The 15585-nt window shown below is 62.6% G+C and overlaps 1 protein-coding gene across 4 annotated transcripts; it reads right to left on the bottom strand.

Annotated features, from left to right (window-relative positions):
• Positions 1-1307: 1307 nt before the first annotated feature.
• Positions 1308-15528, bottom strand: EEF1D (eukaryotic translation elongation factor 1 delta). 4 transcript variants are annotated; one of them, XM_072949887.1, is made up of 9 exons: positions 15230-15342; positions 8223-9292; positions 6368-6488; positions 5989-6060; positions 2377-2476; positions 2199-2299; positions 1826-2044; positions 1516-1710; positions 1308-1407 (listed from the first exon to the last, which is right to left on the bottom strand). In XM_072949887.1, the coding sequence occupies exons 2-9, from the start codon at positions 9290-9292 to the stop codon at positions 1369-1371; spliced, it is 1917 nt and encodes a 638-aa protein (XP_072805988.1). In that variant the 5' UTR covers positions 15230-15342; the 3' UTR covers positions 1308-1368. The 4 variants fall into 4 exon arrangements, with proteins under 4 accessions (XP_072805988.1, XP_072805989.1, XP_072805987.1 ...); XM_072949888.1 differs by lacking the exon at positions 15230-15342 and adding an exon at positions 11114-11267; XM_072949886.1 differs by lacking the exon at positions 15230-15342 and adding an exon at positions 10742-10809.
• Between the last annotated feature and the right edge of the window lie 57 nt (positions 15529-15585).

Genomic DNA, 15585 nt, shown 5'->3' on the forward strand with positions numbered 1-15585 from the left:
GAGACCGCCTTTCCTGGCAACCGGAATGGGCGGGGCGGGCCGCTGGCCTCCAGACACTCCCAGAGGCCCCAGCAGCTGGACCTGGCTGGGGCTGGGGGCGTGTGCTCTCGCTGGTCACCCCTGCTCCCCTTGGCCCCTTGCCGCGTGGCCTGTCCCGATCCCCGCGAGGCTGGCAGCTCCGTGCATTGGGCTCCGCGAGGGTAGAAGAGGGCAGCCAGAACTCCGCGTCCAGCTGGACTTCACCCCCACCCGCCCAGGGGCCGCCCTGGCCTGGGGAGGGCAGCGCACAGGCAGCACCGCCCCAGGCAAGGCCCATACCACACTGCTCGGGAAGGAGTGTGGTGCCAACAAAGGGCGAGGGGGCCCTTTGTCCACCCCCAGCTGGTAGCAAAGGCTTTCAGCTTCTGCACTCAAAGCCCCACAGAAATCCCGAGGGGGGCCCTGGAGGACAGCGCAGAAGTAACCACAACCCACACTTTCTCCCAACACCAGACACGGCTGCCTCAACAGCCATGTGGGTCAGCAGTCCAGAGGAGAAACCACTAGTGACTCAAGTGTTGTCCAAACCCGGGGCTTGGGAGTGGAGGTGGACAGGGACAGGCAGGACAGTGGGCACCAGCGCACAGGGCAGTTTGTCATGGGATCCGTCTAGGGCCCTGGTCTCTAGTGTGGGGGGCAGGGGGAGGCATGACCACAGATGCAGGCAGCACAGTGGAAGGTGGGTGGGGCAGGACAGTGAGCACCCTAAAAGGACTGAAGGGAGAGGGGCAGGGCTGGACAGCAGGGGCGGCAGGGCTGAGAAAAGCCCAGCCTTCTTTCTAGAGATGGTGGGATGTCTGGCAGGGGTTCACACAGTTCAAACTTGATGGGGCGCCTGGCTATAGTCACAACAGCAGGGCCAGGTCGGCCGCTGGGACCTCTCCCCTGGACAGTCCCAGACTGGCACTTCTGCACCTGTGGGGACAGCTCGGCAGAGAAGAGAGGAGGTGGTGGACAGGGATGCCTCCTACAGTGAGGGAGCCAATATGTGCTCGTTTCTGGTTTCAACAGCTTGACCTGGACGTGGTGCTCGCAACTGAGGCGTGAGCAAGATGGGAGGGGGCAGATAGGAGGGGCAGCAAGTGGTGGGGTCCCATAGCCACAGGAGGGCTGTGGAGAGACCAAGACAGGGGAGGAGGGTGGTGGCCACTGGTGCAGGAGCAGCAGGACAGACAGGGGGCCCAGGCGACACTAATGAGGCCTGGGGCCTGGCAGAGTGCCGCTCGCTGAACGTGCCCACCGTGGGGCCCAGACCAGGACAGGAGGCAGAGAGCTGGAATCTGTCTTTATTGGCTGCAAGACTTCACACACACAGGCCCAGTGCCAGGCTCAGACCTTGTTGAAAGCAGCAACGTCGACGCTCTGCACCTGTGGAGAGGGAGGCTCGTGTTCACGAAGGCCCACGTGCTCCCGCCACGTGCCTGGCCTGGCCGGAGGTTCACTTGGGGACCCCACCGTGTGTGCCTGCCCACTCACGTGCTCCTGGAACTTGGTGATCTCCTCTTCCAGCAGGTCTGTCCCCACCTTGTCGTCCTCCACCACACATTGGATCTGTAGCTTGTGGATGCCGTAGCCCACCGGCACCAGCTTGGAGCCCCCCCACGTCAGCCCGTCCATCTGGATGGAGCGCACGCAGGCCTCCAGCTGGGCCATGTCTGTCTCGTCATCCCACTGGGGAGGGGGGGGACTGGGGTCAGAGCAGTCTGAGTTTACACCTGCCTTGCCCCCCCGACCTCTCCAGGACCCCAGGGCACAGGGTGGGGAGGGTCAGAGATGAGCCACTCACAGGCTTGACATCCAGGAGGATGGAGGACTTGGCCACCAGGGCAGGCTTTTTGGCCTTCTTCTCAGCGTACTGCCGCAGCCTCTCCTCCCGCAGCCGGGCCGCCTCCCTGTCCTCCTCCTCGTCGCTGCCAAACAGGTCGATGTCATCATCCTCGTCATCCTCCGTGGCAGTGGCCACCTTCCTGGCAGGGGGCTCCACTTGGCGCATGGGAGACACGTGCTGCCACAGGGGACAGGAGGCTGAGGCCCACGCAGCCAGGGACCCAACTACACACCCTGCCCGTCAGGGTGAGGGCACCAGGGCCCGTGTATCTGAGGGCCTCCTGCTGCTCAGTGCCAGGCATGTGGTCCCTGGGTGTGGGGAGGGCACTCACCTGCGTCTGTGGGGCCGTGGCTCGGTGGGCTGGTGAGCTCTTCTCCAGTGCGCTCAGCCGGGCCTCCAGCTTTGAGACAGCCTGCTGCAGATCCTGCACCACTGTGGGAGCAAAGTGGGTGCTGGTCAGATGGCAGGGGCAGGGTGGGGCCCCCCACCCATCAGGCCCAGGGCCTCACCCCCTCGCAGGCTCTGGTTCTCCACCTCCAGGCTGGCAATCCGGACGACCAGCTCACTGTGGTCTCCACTGGGCCCACTGGTGGCCCCAGGCCCCGAGCTCTGCAAGGCAGCAGGAGAGGGTGGGCTCAACACCTCAGCCATTCAGAAGCAGAGCCCCAAGCTGGGTAAGAAGTTCGTCAGCCCCACGGGGTCCACCTGCCCCAGGCAAGTGGGGAGAAAGCCCTGCAGATGTGAGATCAGGGACACCCTTGAATGAGTGGACAGCACAGGACAGGAAGCAGGAGGCCCAGGGCAGAGGCAGCCCCAGAACAGAGGCAGTGCGGAACTGAGCCACAGCTGCCGTCGCCCGGTGGGGTAGGAGGAAGCAAAAGACTTAAAGCCCTTGGGTCAGCCTGGCCCAGAGCCTCAGGAGGACTGGGCAGCACAGCCTTGAGCTGGAAACAGGAGGGGATGGCAGTTGAGGGGCCCACTGGGAGCAGGAGGAAGGAGCATGCCAGAGCAGGGGGCAGCCACCTTGCAGCAGCCAGTGCCACACCCTGCCTCCCTCAAAAGCTCCGAGTGACCAGGGACCCTGGCCTGGCCACCAGCCTCCTCTGGTTCCTCCCTGACTGGGAGCCCTGTCATTTGACCCAACAGCGGGGCCCAGGGAGCTCACCCCCCAGGTGTCATGGCTCAAATTACCCCCTGGGGCCTACAAGCAGGCCACTCAGCTCCACCACACTGCAGTGGAATGGCTCCAACGACAGAGCATGGTCACTGGGCCCTTTCCAACAGCCGCTGCCCTTCTCCAGTGTCCAACTACGGTAAAGACCTTGAGCCTGGGGCCCACCCACCAGGCAGCAACAGAGCAAGCCATGTGGCCTCCTCCTCTGATCTGCACACCCCCAGGCCACTGCCAACAGAGGACACACTGAGCACCTGGCTCCCTGCCCAAGGACCTGGGGCAGTACTAGGCCGACACTGTCTCCTGTGACCCACCAGCTCCTACTGCATCGAAGTCTCGTGAGAGCTGGCCAAGTGGCGCCGTGCTGCTGGGGAAGCAGTGCTGACCAGGCCCTAGGACCGGGGTGGGCTCTGCTCACTCCATTCCCCTCCTTTCAGATCAACCGACATGTCCATCCCCAACCTGTCCCCACAACCTCCTACTCTGGTTAGCAAATGCCAACAGCACCCACCTGCCAGTTGACCGCCCTCGCCGCTGCCACAGAGCACCCAGCCTCTCCAGCCTGCTTCCCACAGCACTCAGCTCCCAATACCACTCCCACCAAAAGCCTCCAGCAGCCCCACCGCACAGCGATGAAATCCAGAACCACCTGTTTCCTGCAAGGCCCTGACCACCCTTCCCACTGCTCCACCAGCCTGCACGCTCCGGCCCAGACCCCTCTCAGCAGGCTCACCTGCCAAGCAAATGCACCGGGTCTGGCAGCAGGCTGGAGCCTGCTGCCTGGCATGTCGGCCCAGCCCCGGGACCTCCCAACACAGCCCTGGTGACAACACTGAATGGGAACCGACGGTTGAGGATGCAGGCTCCGGGCAAGGCCCCACTTGCTGCAAGGCCAAGAGGAAGTGGCGGGGCAGAGACCGGACTGGGGGCCACTGGGTCACCGCTGCCCAGCCCACAAGCCCATAGTCCCTGCATGGCGTCTATGCCTGAGGGCCACCCTGCCCAGCCCTACGCGGGGCAGAAAGTCAGGGAGCTCAGTGAGGCGGGCCCAGGCCACCCAGTCCAGTCGCAGACCATGATACAATAGGCAGCCACCTGGCAGCCTCAAGGGCAGACCCACACTAAGGTTCTGAATCCAGGACCCTCCATTCCTGCCTCTAGCCCTCTGCCTGTCACCTCGCAGTTTGCGGGAACCTCCAGAGACGGCAGGTGCTGAGCCCCACCCCACCCAAGTCCAAGCACGGCGCTGGGCCGCAGCATCCCTCCTGGGTTCCTCGGCACCTGAATGATGCTCCCCTGAAGTTCACTTGGGGGCCCCACCACTAGGGCCTCAGGGTGGGGGCTTACTCGGAAACAATAATTAATCACGATAAGTCGTCAAGTGGTCCTAATCCCGTAACTGGTGCCGTCATAAGAAAAAATGTGGACACAGATGTGACAGAGACACAGGAGGAAAACAGCCTTCTACACGCCAAGGAGAGAGGCCTTGGGAGGAACCAACCCCCGCACACCTTCATCTCGGACGCTGAGCCTCCACATCACGAGAAGGTAAGTGTCTGTTCCTCCTGCCACCTGGTCCGCGGGGCTTCACACATCAGCCCAAGCAGACCTGCCCCCGGGCCCAAGCAAGCACCCACGTGCTTCCCCCAAAGACCAAGACCCTGCCACTGACCCCAGTGGCCAAGGCCCCAAGGCCCGGTGGGGGAAGAGGTCCGCAGCCCAGGAAGCTCCAGGGCCACAGCCCCCAGAGTTGCTGAGCCCCCAGCACTGGCCTCCTGGGCACAGGAGCCTGATGCACCTGGCCTGAGTGCAAAGACCTTGTGCCACCTTGATCCCTCGTCTGCCTGGCCTGAACTGTGTTGAGCAAGCAGAGGGTGGCAGGTGGGACTTGGGGCTGCTGGACGGAAGACAAGGCAGGAGGCAAGCACAGAGCACGGTCTGCTGGGCAGACCGTGGTGGCACCACTTCCTGGGGGACACTCACCCAGGTCTGCCCAACCTACAGCCAGGACCTCCTGAACCAGCTGTGGCCAGCAGAAGGTTCTAAAACCTGGTCCCATACCAATCCCCGAACCCTGTAAAAAGGTGACCTCGTGGCAAAAGGGACTTTGCAGATGTGATGAAGCTGAGGCTCTGGGCGTAGGGAGATCACCCGGTGTCCACCGGGGAGACCAGGGTCATCACAAAGGTCCACATAAGAGCCAGAAATGTGACAGAAACTGACGTCAGAAGCCATGGGCCAAGGAATGGGGGCAACTTCTCAGAGCTGGAAAAGGCAAGGAGGTGGACTGGTGGACTCTCCGAGAGCCTGCAGACAGAGTACAGCTCTGCTGACACTTCGCCCTGGAGGCCACGGTGCCACCCTGTGTCCCAGGGGAGAACGAGGTCCTGATTCCTCTGGCAAGAAGGTGGAGCAGGCCTGTCACCTCCTAGGGACACACTCCCCAGCCCGTCTGGGGGCAGAGCCAGACACGATCCTGTCTTCCTTTCCTGATCTCACGTGGGACCTGGAGGCTGAGCTGGGCCCGAGGGCCCCGATCTGGGCCTCAGATTCAAGATAGTGCCAACTCCGTGAACAGAACTCAACTTGCCCCGTGAGCCCATCTCTCTGGGGAGGGATGAACCATGGCATGTGCCACCCTCTCCTGCGTTCCTGAGCCGGGAGAGCAAGCCCGAAGCAAGAGGTCTCCGGGCCTGTGCCTTGGGGTGCACCCTGCAGGATGAGGGGGCCCACACTGGCCCCACAGGAGTGGCCAAGGCAAGGTGGGGCATCCCAGGTGACTGCCAGCCAGCTCAGCAAGGACACAAGAGGAAGAACATCTTCTCTGGCGGTGTGGAAACACAGCCCTGCACACCCTACGCTAACTGCTCCAAGAGGCCAAAGTAGTCAGCAGTGCGGGGGAGGAGCAGGGACGCGGGGAGGGGGGGCGGCGGCCTGCGGTACGCACCCCGGCGAGGGACTTCTGGATGTTTTCTCTGGCTCTCGCAATGTCACGGAGGATCACACTGGCGCCGTTCTCCTGCAGACAGTGCAGAAAAACACCAGTCTCTTTTTTCTCTTTTTTAAATTTAAAAAAAAAACCACTCATGTGAGGAGAGCAGCGAAGTGCTGCACAGGATGCGCTCAAGGGGCCGGAGGACAGACAAGAACAGAGTCCTGGGCCGCAGAGACAGGGCCCGAGGCGCGCGCTCTGCAGGCCCGGCCAGGCCGGGTCCTGTGGGCCCCTGGGAGCGCCCTGCGCCGAAACGAGGGCAGCTCCAGCTCCCCAGGAGCCAGCCAGGCCGCCCTCCTCCGGCCCGCCGGCAGTGGCTGCGCAGAGTCCCTACCTGGCGGGAGGAGCCGGCCACGGGCCCGTTCATCTGCTCGTAGAACCTCCTTTCTGCATCGTCGTACTTGAACTTGTCGAACCAGATCTTCTCGTGCACAAGGAAGTTTGTGGCCATTTTCCTGTCGGGAAGGGGAGGAGAGACTAAGACAGCCTGGCTGGGAGAGGGTGCTTCCTTGCAGGCCCCAGGGCGGGCCTGCACAAGCACCCCTTCTGACAGCCCAGACCTCAAGGGTGCCAGGCAGGCCGTCCCATCCTTGGGTGACGAGGGCTCCAGGCCCCGAGCAGAGCACCAGCGGTTCCTGGCACAGACCACAGTGAGCCCATAAGCCCCTACCCCTGCCCCCCGCCGTGGACTTCCTTCCGTTCTAAGGCCCATGGTCCCCGGGCCTATCCCCAAGGCCAGCAGCTCTCAAACTACAGCCACGAACCTCCAGGGGTTCCCAAGGTCCTCCCTTTTCCAATCACACATTTGTTCAAGGCTGAATTTGTTGATCAGACAACGTACACCAGCAGACTGAATGCACAAGCAGGTGCAGGGATCCAGCTGCCTTCTATTAAGCCAGACACAAGAAATTTGCAAAAATGTAAAACAAGGCTCCCTATTTCCTAAATCTTTTTGTTACAAGGAAACCATTTCTGCAGAAATATGTTAACAAATAACGACCTTATTATTTTCCAACAAACAACCTCCTGTGTTTTATCACCAACGTGGTAGAAGTCCATGGTAGAAAGCTCTGGCATCCTGAGACCAGCGAGTCTGAGAACAGCTGGCGAACTCTGGCCCGAGAGGCGGGCGCAGCCACCATCCGTTTTGGCAAACTGGAGCACTGGCACGTCGCAGCAAGACAGGGGAGCTGCCCCAGACCCGAGCACGGGGTCCACCCTCTTCTCCCTCTGGCCCTCCACGACAACCCTGATGCCACAGGACTGTCCTGTCCCTCACTGAGCGTGACAGAAAGGGACCCAATCCCACCAGCTCTCTGTGCCGAGGACCCCAGGCCATCACCGGACCTCGCCAAGTGCCCCTTGGTGACAAGAGGAGAGTCGGGCCCCAGAGCTCCCCTCTGTGCCCCGCCCCCGTGAGGCGCCACCATGAATCCAGCTTTAGTTCCATGGTCTGCCCCCATACTCCCAACAGGGAACACCCCAACCCCCATGTCCTGGCCCCTCACACAGGGCCTGGATCCTCCCAAAGCAGCACATCCACCCCCACTGAGCAGCAAAGCGGCTTCTGCTGGGACTCAGGCCCAGGGAGGCCTAACTCCCTGCTGACCCCGCCTGCACTGCAGCCCCTCCCCCCACTGCTGCGCCTCCAATCCAGGCCTCCCCCGAGCCCCGCTGGCCAAGGGGCCCCTTCCACGGCCAGACGCTGGCCTTGCCCACCCCTCCCCCCTCCTCCAAGACCCCTGAGCACACAGGCTGAAGGCCAGTTGGCCTCGTCAGTGGTGTCCTCCAGACTCATGTGCTGCTGCACCCGAGATGCCCACCTCCCCTCAGAGGTGGTCACAGGGTAGACAGAATTCCCAGGCAGGCCCCAGTGGGGCTCGGGCAAGGCTTCACTGCTCCCTCTGCCAGGCCCATAGTTGCCAGGCCAAAGGGGAAACCCTGCCCAGGACAAACTCAGCCCTTCCCTCCAAAACTCGGTGGGGGTGACCAGAACTCAGCGACCCCCAAGGGTGATCCTGGAGACCGCAATGCCCCAGGAGGAGAGAGCTACCCTGCCCAACCCGCCCCAGCATCCAACTCAGTGGGGTCCAGCAATCAGGAAGAGGCCCGCCGGGGTGGAGGTAGGAAGGGGACCATGCTGGCCCCAGCCCAGAAGCCTAGGCATCCACCCAACACGTTTCTCCTACTTGGATCTCAGGCTGGACACGGAAGGGCCAGACCGGGCGCTGGGCTGGCGGGCCAGGGATGCGGCTTCAAGGCGCCAGGCCGTGCGCAGGGCCTCGGCAGCATGGTGGCGGCACTCGGCACTGTCGTAGGCGGGCTTGCTGAGCCAGGGGGCCTCGGCATCCTTGTGCAGGAGGTGCCAGTAGGGCAGAGCAGAGGGGGCCTCCCCGCTGGCCCGTCGCTGCCCCAGCCGCTTGCCTCCCACTGCGCTGCGGCCCCGCCGGTCTCTGCGGCCCCGCCTGGCGCCCTCAGCCTGGCCGGCCCGCTCCTGCAGGCGCACCTTCCCAGGAGGGTGGCCGTCAAACATGGCCTCGTAGAAGCCCCTCTCGGCTGCGTCGTACCGTGGCTTCTCGAGCCACACCCCCTGCACGAGCGCCTGCAGGCTGCCCAGTGGGGGCTGGCTGTTGGCCGGTGGGCTGGGCTGGCGGATGAGGTGCAGGTCCGGGGCGGCTGCCTGCTGGCCTGTGTCGGGAGCTGCCTGCCGGCCGCCCCCCTCTACAGCCAGCAGCAATGCCTGAGACCATTCCACGAACGCCCGCTCTGCCTGGTCAAAGGAAGACTTGTTGACCCAGATGCCCAAGGTCACGTGGTGGCAGGCAACCTGGCTTCCATGAGTGCAGGGACCCCAGGGGGCCTGGGCAGCCACGTCTGCCAGCCTCTGGTGGTAGGAACTCTCCGCCTGGTCAAAAAGCGGCTTGTCCAGCCAGACGTGGTCAGCTGAGAGGCCCACGAGGGCCAGGTCCGCCTGGCTGAGCCAGCCCCTTGGGGAGCGCTTCCTCTTCTTCTGCAGGGGCTTCTTCCCGTTGGGGCTCTTCCCGCGGTCGCTCCTGCTGCCGTCGGGGGCGTCTGCCTCCTCCACATCCTCCCCACCTGGCCCGTTCACAGCCGGGGCTGCGGCCAGGAGCTGCTGGGCGGTGGCGGGGGCGGCGGCTCGCGCAGCCTCATGCTCGTGGAAGGGCCCCTCGGCTTCCTCATACTTCTGCTTGTCCTCCCAGACGGTCTCCAGGGCGCAGGAGGCCTTCCCGCTCCTCATCTTCACGCAGCGTTAAAAAGCAAGCAGGAGAAGGCAGTTGCAACACCACGGGCCGTCTGCAGACGGCGCCCCCACCCCCCTGCTCAGCCTGACTGGCGGGGCTGCGGGGGACGCCCGCTACGGAGGTGCCTGGGGGTTCTGTGAGGCAACAGGCAAAGACCCGGAGTGGAGTGCACAGGCAACCCTGTGAAGCGACTGACAGACACACACATACACATGTGTGTGCTGTGTGTGCCGTGTTTGCATGCATCCTCCCAACTCCAAAGCTTGTCTTTTCTGATCCAACGGGCAGGGCACCCAGGCTCTCCAGAGGGATCTGGGGAACACTTCCCAAATATCTTTGGCTACAGAAACCTTTCCTATGAACCTCCAAGGAGGGCAGCCAGATAAAATACAGGACGCACTCACTTGATTCTCACATCAATGGCAAATGACTTTTAGAATGAATATATCCCGTGAGACATCTGAGAATCTTATACTGAAACGTTATTTGCTGTTCATCTGAAATTTTAACTGGACGTCCTGTGTTTTTGCTAAGTCTGGCCACCTCCCAGAGGCACTGGGGTTTCTGTTTTATAGACATGCACTTGGTGGTCTTGGAAGATGGCCCCTCACGGTGCCCGGGCCTGAGTCCCCCACACCCGCACGGCCACCCCGCCATCCTGAGCAGGGCATATCCCGAGAGGAGCTGTGAGGGTCTGAGATGAGGGGCAATCTCCCAGTGGGCAGCTGGGAGCAGAGGGTGTAGTGCCCAACCCCACGAGGTCACATCAGGAGAGACACCAGGAAGTGACCATCTCAAAGGAGAGGAGGTCAGGCAGGGAGTGAGGACCAGTTTCCCTGGTCAGTGGCAGCTGCTCCCTGATCAGGAGGCAATCAGCTCACATCTGTGGGTGCACCCGAACTAAAAGGGGCCATGTGGGAACCTCCAAGTACTGTCCTCGGCACTCCAAGTACCCTCCTCTCATCAGCACTTCTGGTGTAAGGGCTCTGTCACTGGGACAGTGGGAGAAGGGTGTGGGGCTTTGCACCCCACCGGCTACTGGGGCGGGTGGACAAGGCTCAGCTTAGAGGGACCTGTGTCATCTGCTGCCCCAGAGGCCCTGACTCTGCCTCACGCTACCTTCACCCCAGATGGCAAACTCTTCCCACCACTCAGTCCAGGGTCTACACCCCCTTCCTAACACCCCCTAACAAAAGGAAAACCCATCTCCTATTACTCTGTGGGACATGGGGGCTAAGTCCCACCCCTGCCCTGGACTTCAGGGAGATCCCCCCTCGTGCTCTGAAGGGGCACGCTGGGGACCCCTCTAACAGCACATGCCGCAGGCCTCTTATGGCAGGGACTGAGGCCCCAGGCTCAGAGAGGTTCCTGCTGAGGGAGAGGCCCTGCTCTAATGTGGGCCCGGGGGCGTGAGCCTTCCTCCTTAGGCTGGAGGCAGCACTTACCAAGGCCAGGCTGACGGCAGAGGCAGTGGTGGGAGGTGGTAAGTGTGCCCAGGAAGGGGGGCATTGTGACATCACCCACTGCCCTCTGACAGCAAGCTCCTGGCTGACCCCTCACCAGGGCAGGTCTGGGCTGGTCCAGCCCCTTCAGCCCTGCCCACCAGGCTGAGCCTCCAGCGCCAGAGTCCCACATAAATCTACTGACTTAAACATTGTCCTTGCTCCTGACATCAGACTAGGCTCTGCTCAGAGCTCTGAGGGCCACAGCTCAAGATGCCCATGAGCCAGGGACAGGGTCTGGGACCAGGGGCTGGCAGGGCTGCAGCTCCAAGCCCTGCCTACAGACGGTGCTCAGGGGAGGCCCACCCGACTCACAGGCAGGAACTGGCTCAGCCCAGGAAAGCCAAGCCCACACCGACAGGACTGGACTCTGCTCCAGACAAGGAAACCGAGGCCTGCAGCCTGGCCCCACAGGTGTGTGAGGACATCAGGCAGGTTGAGGACCGGTCTGGGGGTCTCTGGGCTCAGGTGAAGGGAACGCAGCAGGGTACTTACTTTCACTTTGATCTCCTAGGACAGCATGAAGAGAAAGCAGCAAGGTTAGAGGCAGTCAGACAGGGAGGCCTGAGCAGGCTGGAGGGCCTTTTCAGACGTTGCTTGGTGAGGTAGCGTGGAGGCGAGGGTGAGGGAGGAGACACAGGGCGAGACCCACCACCGAAATCCCAGGAGGCGGCTGGGTCCACTGCTCAGGGCAGCACTGCTCCATCGTCATGTGAAATGGGCAGATCCTGGGGGGCACCATCTGAGTGCCCTTCCCACCGCTCCCCACCAAGCTGAGCCAACCTGGGAGAGGGGAGCCAGCACTAGGCGTCCCCACTGTCCACCTGGAGCCGTGGCTGTGGAGGGGATCCCCCTCTCTGCACAGCCACTGGGTCCAGACCGCTGGACCAGGCCCAAGATGACCTTGTTGAAGGTCTCAGCAGCCACCAAGCCCCAGTGCCTTTTCCTTCAGCAGGGCCACCGCTGGGGCAGGGTGAGAGGCTAGGTGGGCAGGGTGCCACTGTCCCCGCAGGTTCCCACCAAAGCACTCTCAGGGACACAATGCCTTCCTGGTGTGCATAAAAGGACAGGTGGGGAGACATTAGGTGCCCCACCCGAATCCGTAAGAGGCAGCAGCCCAGGAGCTGAGGAAACCACACACATAGGCAGCGGATCTGTCCCGCTCTGTCCCAGGGGCCCCCAGCTGCCCAGCGACTAGAGACCTGAGGATCTGTCTCCCTCCTCCCATAGGAGCCCTGCCACCCACACCCCTGCCCTCCCCTGTCTACCCCACACTGCAGCCAGCGCTGGAGCGCCTGCATCAGCCACCACTGGACAGGGATATACAATGTGCCCTGCGGGAGCAGGGTGAACACAGGACATCAGCAGGTGGAAGTGCACAGGAGGTCCTGGTAGGCTCCTTGCAGACACCCACCGCCGGGGCTTCTCAGGTGATGAGGTTCCCAGGGGGAGGATGTGGCCAAGCACTGGCTGAAGGAGGGCTCTCCAGACACCGCAGGAGAGCATCACCTGGAGGCTAGCCACACACAGTGGAGTGCCTCCTGGCGTGAAGCCAAGAGCACCCAGAAAGACTCCAAGGGTAGGGGGACAGGCAGCTCTCAGAGTCCCCTGCCTTGCTGCTGTGTCTCCCAGGACAGGTGACACAGCGCCCTAGCATCAGATGCAAAAGCCCACCTCCACTCCCTGTCCCTGAGTGCCTCCAGGTTCCATGAGGCCCATCTCTTCCTGGAGAAAAGCAAGTCTGAGTCTGAACACCTCCTCTCGAGGACACACACCCCAGTCTAGAGCCCTCCAGTCAGGATGCCGTGTGCCTACAGGACAGCGGGCTCTGCTCTGCCGCACTTCCCCCAGCCAGAACAGAGCGGAGCCCCGGGAGGAGAGCTCCCAGACGCCGGGCAACTAGCCTCAGGGGTCCCTCCCACTCACTGGCCGGGCAAAAGCGCATGCTGCCCGCCACTAAGGCCCAACCCTGGTCCATAAGGTGCATTAAGACCGTTCCCACGAGAGGGGGCAGTGAGGTGGTGGGAAGCCCTGGAGGCACTGCACCCGACCTGGCCACAAGGACCTGTGGTGGAAGCAGCGATGCAGCAGTTCCTCTGCAACCCTCCCAGCTCAGCACCCAGTGCAGAAAGCACCCACGGCTGTGCCAAGACAGACACGTTCTCCAAAGCCTGTGCAGGGACTCAGGGCCCTTCTTGGCCTCTGTCCTGGAAGGGCAGTTCTAGCAGTGCCAAGACAGGGAAACTAGCAGCAGCCCCCACCCTGGATACTCCTGGCTGGAAAGTCTTGAAGTAATGCGAGGACACGGACTGGCAGAGCCACACCCACCAAGGTGCCAGGGAGCCCAGAGGCCCTGGGAGGCTGGGTGAATGAGGAAGGTTTCTGGGAGGGGTGGGGGTTGTCCCCTCCCCTGGCTCTGCCTTCTGCACCTTCCCATTTCCCAAACACTGCCCCAGGTATCCCCATGCTCACATCATCTCATCTCAGTCGCACACACAGAGGGACTCCCAGATCATCCACCTAGGGAATCAAAGCTCTCTCCACCTTCCACAGGAAGTGAGAATGGGTGTGAAGTGCAGGCAGCGGGGCCACCCCCCGCTGTTGTGGTCTAGACCACTGCTGCACAATAGAGCTTCCCCACGGGCGGTGTCCGGGAGGGCAGTGGTGGGCACTGGTCATGTTTCAGGCGATGAGAACAGCGACACAGTGGGGCTACTGTGTGGGAGTGACGCCCTCTGCTTCTCTTTAGGGGGCAGTGCCACGCCCCAAGTTCCTAGTCAGATGCTTTCCTACCTCTGGCTCCTGGACAGTCCAGCACCACCCAGAAACGCCAACCTGCCCTGCTGTCTGTGCTGCAGCGCCATGGCCCTCAGTTCTATTTGTCTCAGTTGGTGCTGCCCTGGTCTATCTACCCTGACTGCCAGGCACCTCTACACCCTTCCCTGTGGGCGACTCCAACACTGCACCTGCTTTATTAACCATCCTGTGTACACCTGATGCCTCATGTATGTCTCCAAGCCTCACAGCTGGGAAACAGGAGTGGGGGAAACTGCAGCTCCAGGTGAGGTGAGGACCTGGCAATCTGTGTCTCACTGGTGCCTGTACTTCATGCCAATGTCACACTGCTGTCCACTTTGAATTCACATATGTAATCTTAAAATATCAGCACAGGGCCAGGGCTCAGGCCAGCATTTCTTGCTTGACCCCTAAAAAGCTGACACCAGAGCACAATACGTTGGAGATATTCACAACATGATCTTTTTTAAAACACCACCTTCAAGAAACCTCCACTCACAAAAACACTGATCAAGCACGTCTGCCCACCTTTGCTGAACCCTGCAGCCTCACCCAGCTCCCCAGCAGTGAAGCCAAGGAGGCTGGTCCTGCACCAGCCTCCTCCAGAGGGCAGTCACCCCACTGACCACGAGAAGACACCACTCTGCCCAGGCTCCCGTGAGGCCCAGGGCTGACTGCCCTGCAGAGATGGCAGAGCACCTGCTCCTTGCAGTTTGTGTGCCAGGCACTCTGCAAGAAGGAGCTTTTTCAGGGAACAGCTGCCAACAGAGCTGGGCACAAGGGGCTCAGGAACAACTGAGTCACATCTGAACCAGCCCACTTACCGGCTGATGGCGCCCAGAGGAGTCGGGCTGTCAGGGCCGCTTCTGAGGTAACACCAAGCATCCTTCCCTGACCCAGGCCAGGCCTACTCCCTAGCGGGTTACCTGCCAGGGTCAATGTAAGAGGTGCTCCCGCAACAGGCAGGGACCACCCCAAATTTAGCTACACATATAACTCTCTTGCTCCAAGGTGGCCCTTGATTCTGCAAACCCTGCGGTGCTGCCTCCATCGAGTCCCCACACCTGCCACCCCATTGGCTTTCCCTTCTTCGTTCTATTTAAAAAGCCCGTTTTCCAGGAAGGCGACACCCTCCCCTTCAGACACTGGTTTGACATCGCTTCCTGCCCGGACCACCTTATCCAAGTCAAGGCCCTCGGTCACTCTCAGAGAACGCTGTGTGTTTCTTTCTAGTCACTCAGCAATCACGTCCTTATTTCCTGCATTCACGAACTGTCAACGTTTCCCGAAGGTTGGGCCCGCGCCTGTCCTCCGAGGCCCAGAGCCGGCGTGCAGGAGGTGCTCAGTAAACGCGGACAAAGGAAGCGCTACAGGCCCGGGCCACAGGTAGGCAGGCGTTCCTGTCACCCACCGAGGCGCCGGCCAGCGCGGCCGGCGCAGTGTCGCCGCCGCCCTCCCGCCGAGGCCGCCGCAGGGGTCCAGCCAGCACGTGGCCCGCGGGCCCCGCCCCTCTGCGCTCCCCGCCGGCGCTGCACTCGGCCCGGCGCCCCGGAGTCGAGGACGGAATCGCCGGCGCAGTGCGGACCGCCCCTTCCCCGGGCCCTGGGGCCTGGCGGCGCGAGCCGCGGTACTCACTCGCCAGCCAAGGACGCGGCGAGCACAGATGAGGGTTCGGCGGCGCCGGACGGCAAAGGAAAGGGAGGGCCGGCCGCGCCGCGCACGGGAAATGAAGCGGCGGGGTCTACCACGCGCCGGGCCGCGGGGGAGGCGGCTCGCGCGCACGCCCCGCCTCGCCGCCGGAGCCCTCCGCGCGACGCTCCCCACGGGTGTGATGACAGAAGCCGAGGCGAGGCCACCACGGGGCCCACTCTTTCCCAGAGGAGCGGGAGCAAGCGGCCGGGCACGGCGCCGCACCTGCTCGCCCCCCTCCGCCGCGGCTCCAGTGGCCTCGTCGGGCCGGGGCGGGGCCAACCGGCCGGCACTTGCCGTGT

The sequence above is a fragment of the Vicugna pacos genome, chromosome 25 (genome assembly GCF_048564905.1).
Source record: "Vicugna pacos chromosome 25, VicPac4, whole genome shotgun sequence".
In the NCBI taxonomy this organism is placed as follows: domain Eukaryota; kingdom Metazoa; phylum Chordata; class Mammalia; order Artiodactyla; family Camelidae; genus Vicugna; species Vicugna pacos.

Excerpts from the sequence above, each read along its gene's own strand:
- EEF1D (XM_072949887.1), bottom strand. The coding sequence starts at position 9,292 with ATGAGGAGCGGGAAGGCCTCCTGCGCCCTGGAGACCGTCTGGGAGGAC. Across the intron at positions 2,477-5,988 it reads TCCAGAAGTCCCTCGCCGGG|AGCTCGGGGCCTGGGGCCAC; the intron begins GTGCGTACCGCA and ends GCTGCCTTGCAG. Across the intron at positions 2,300-2,376 it reads GAACCAGAGCCTGCGAGGGG|TGGTGCAGGATCTGCAGCAG; the intron begins GTGAGGCCCTGG and ends TTGCTCCCACAG.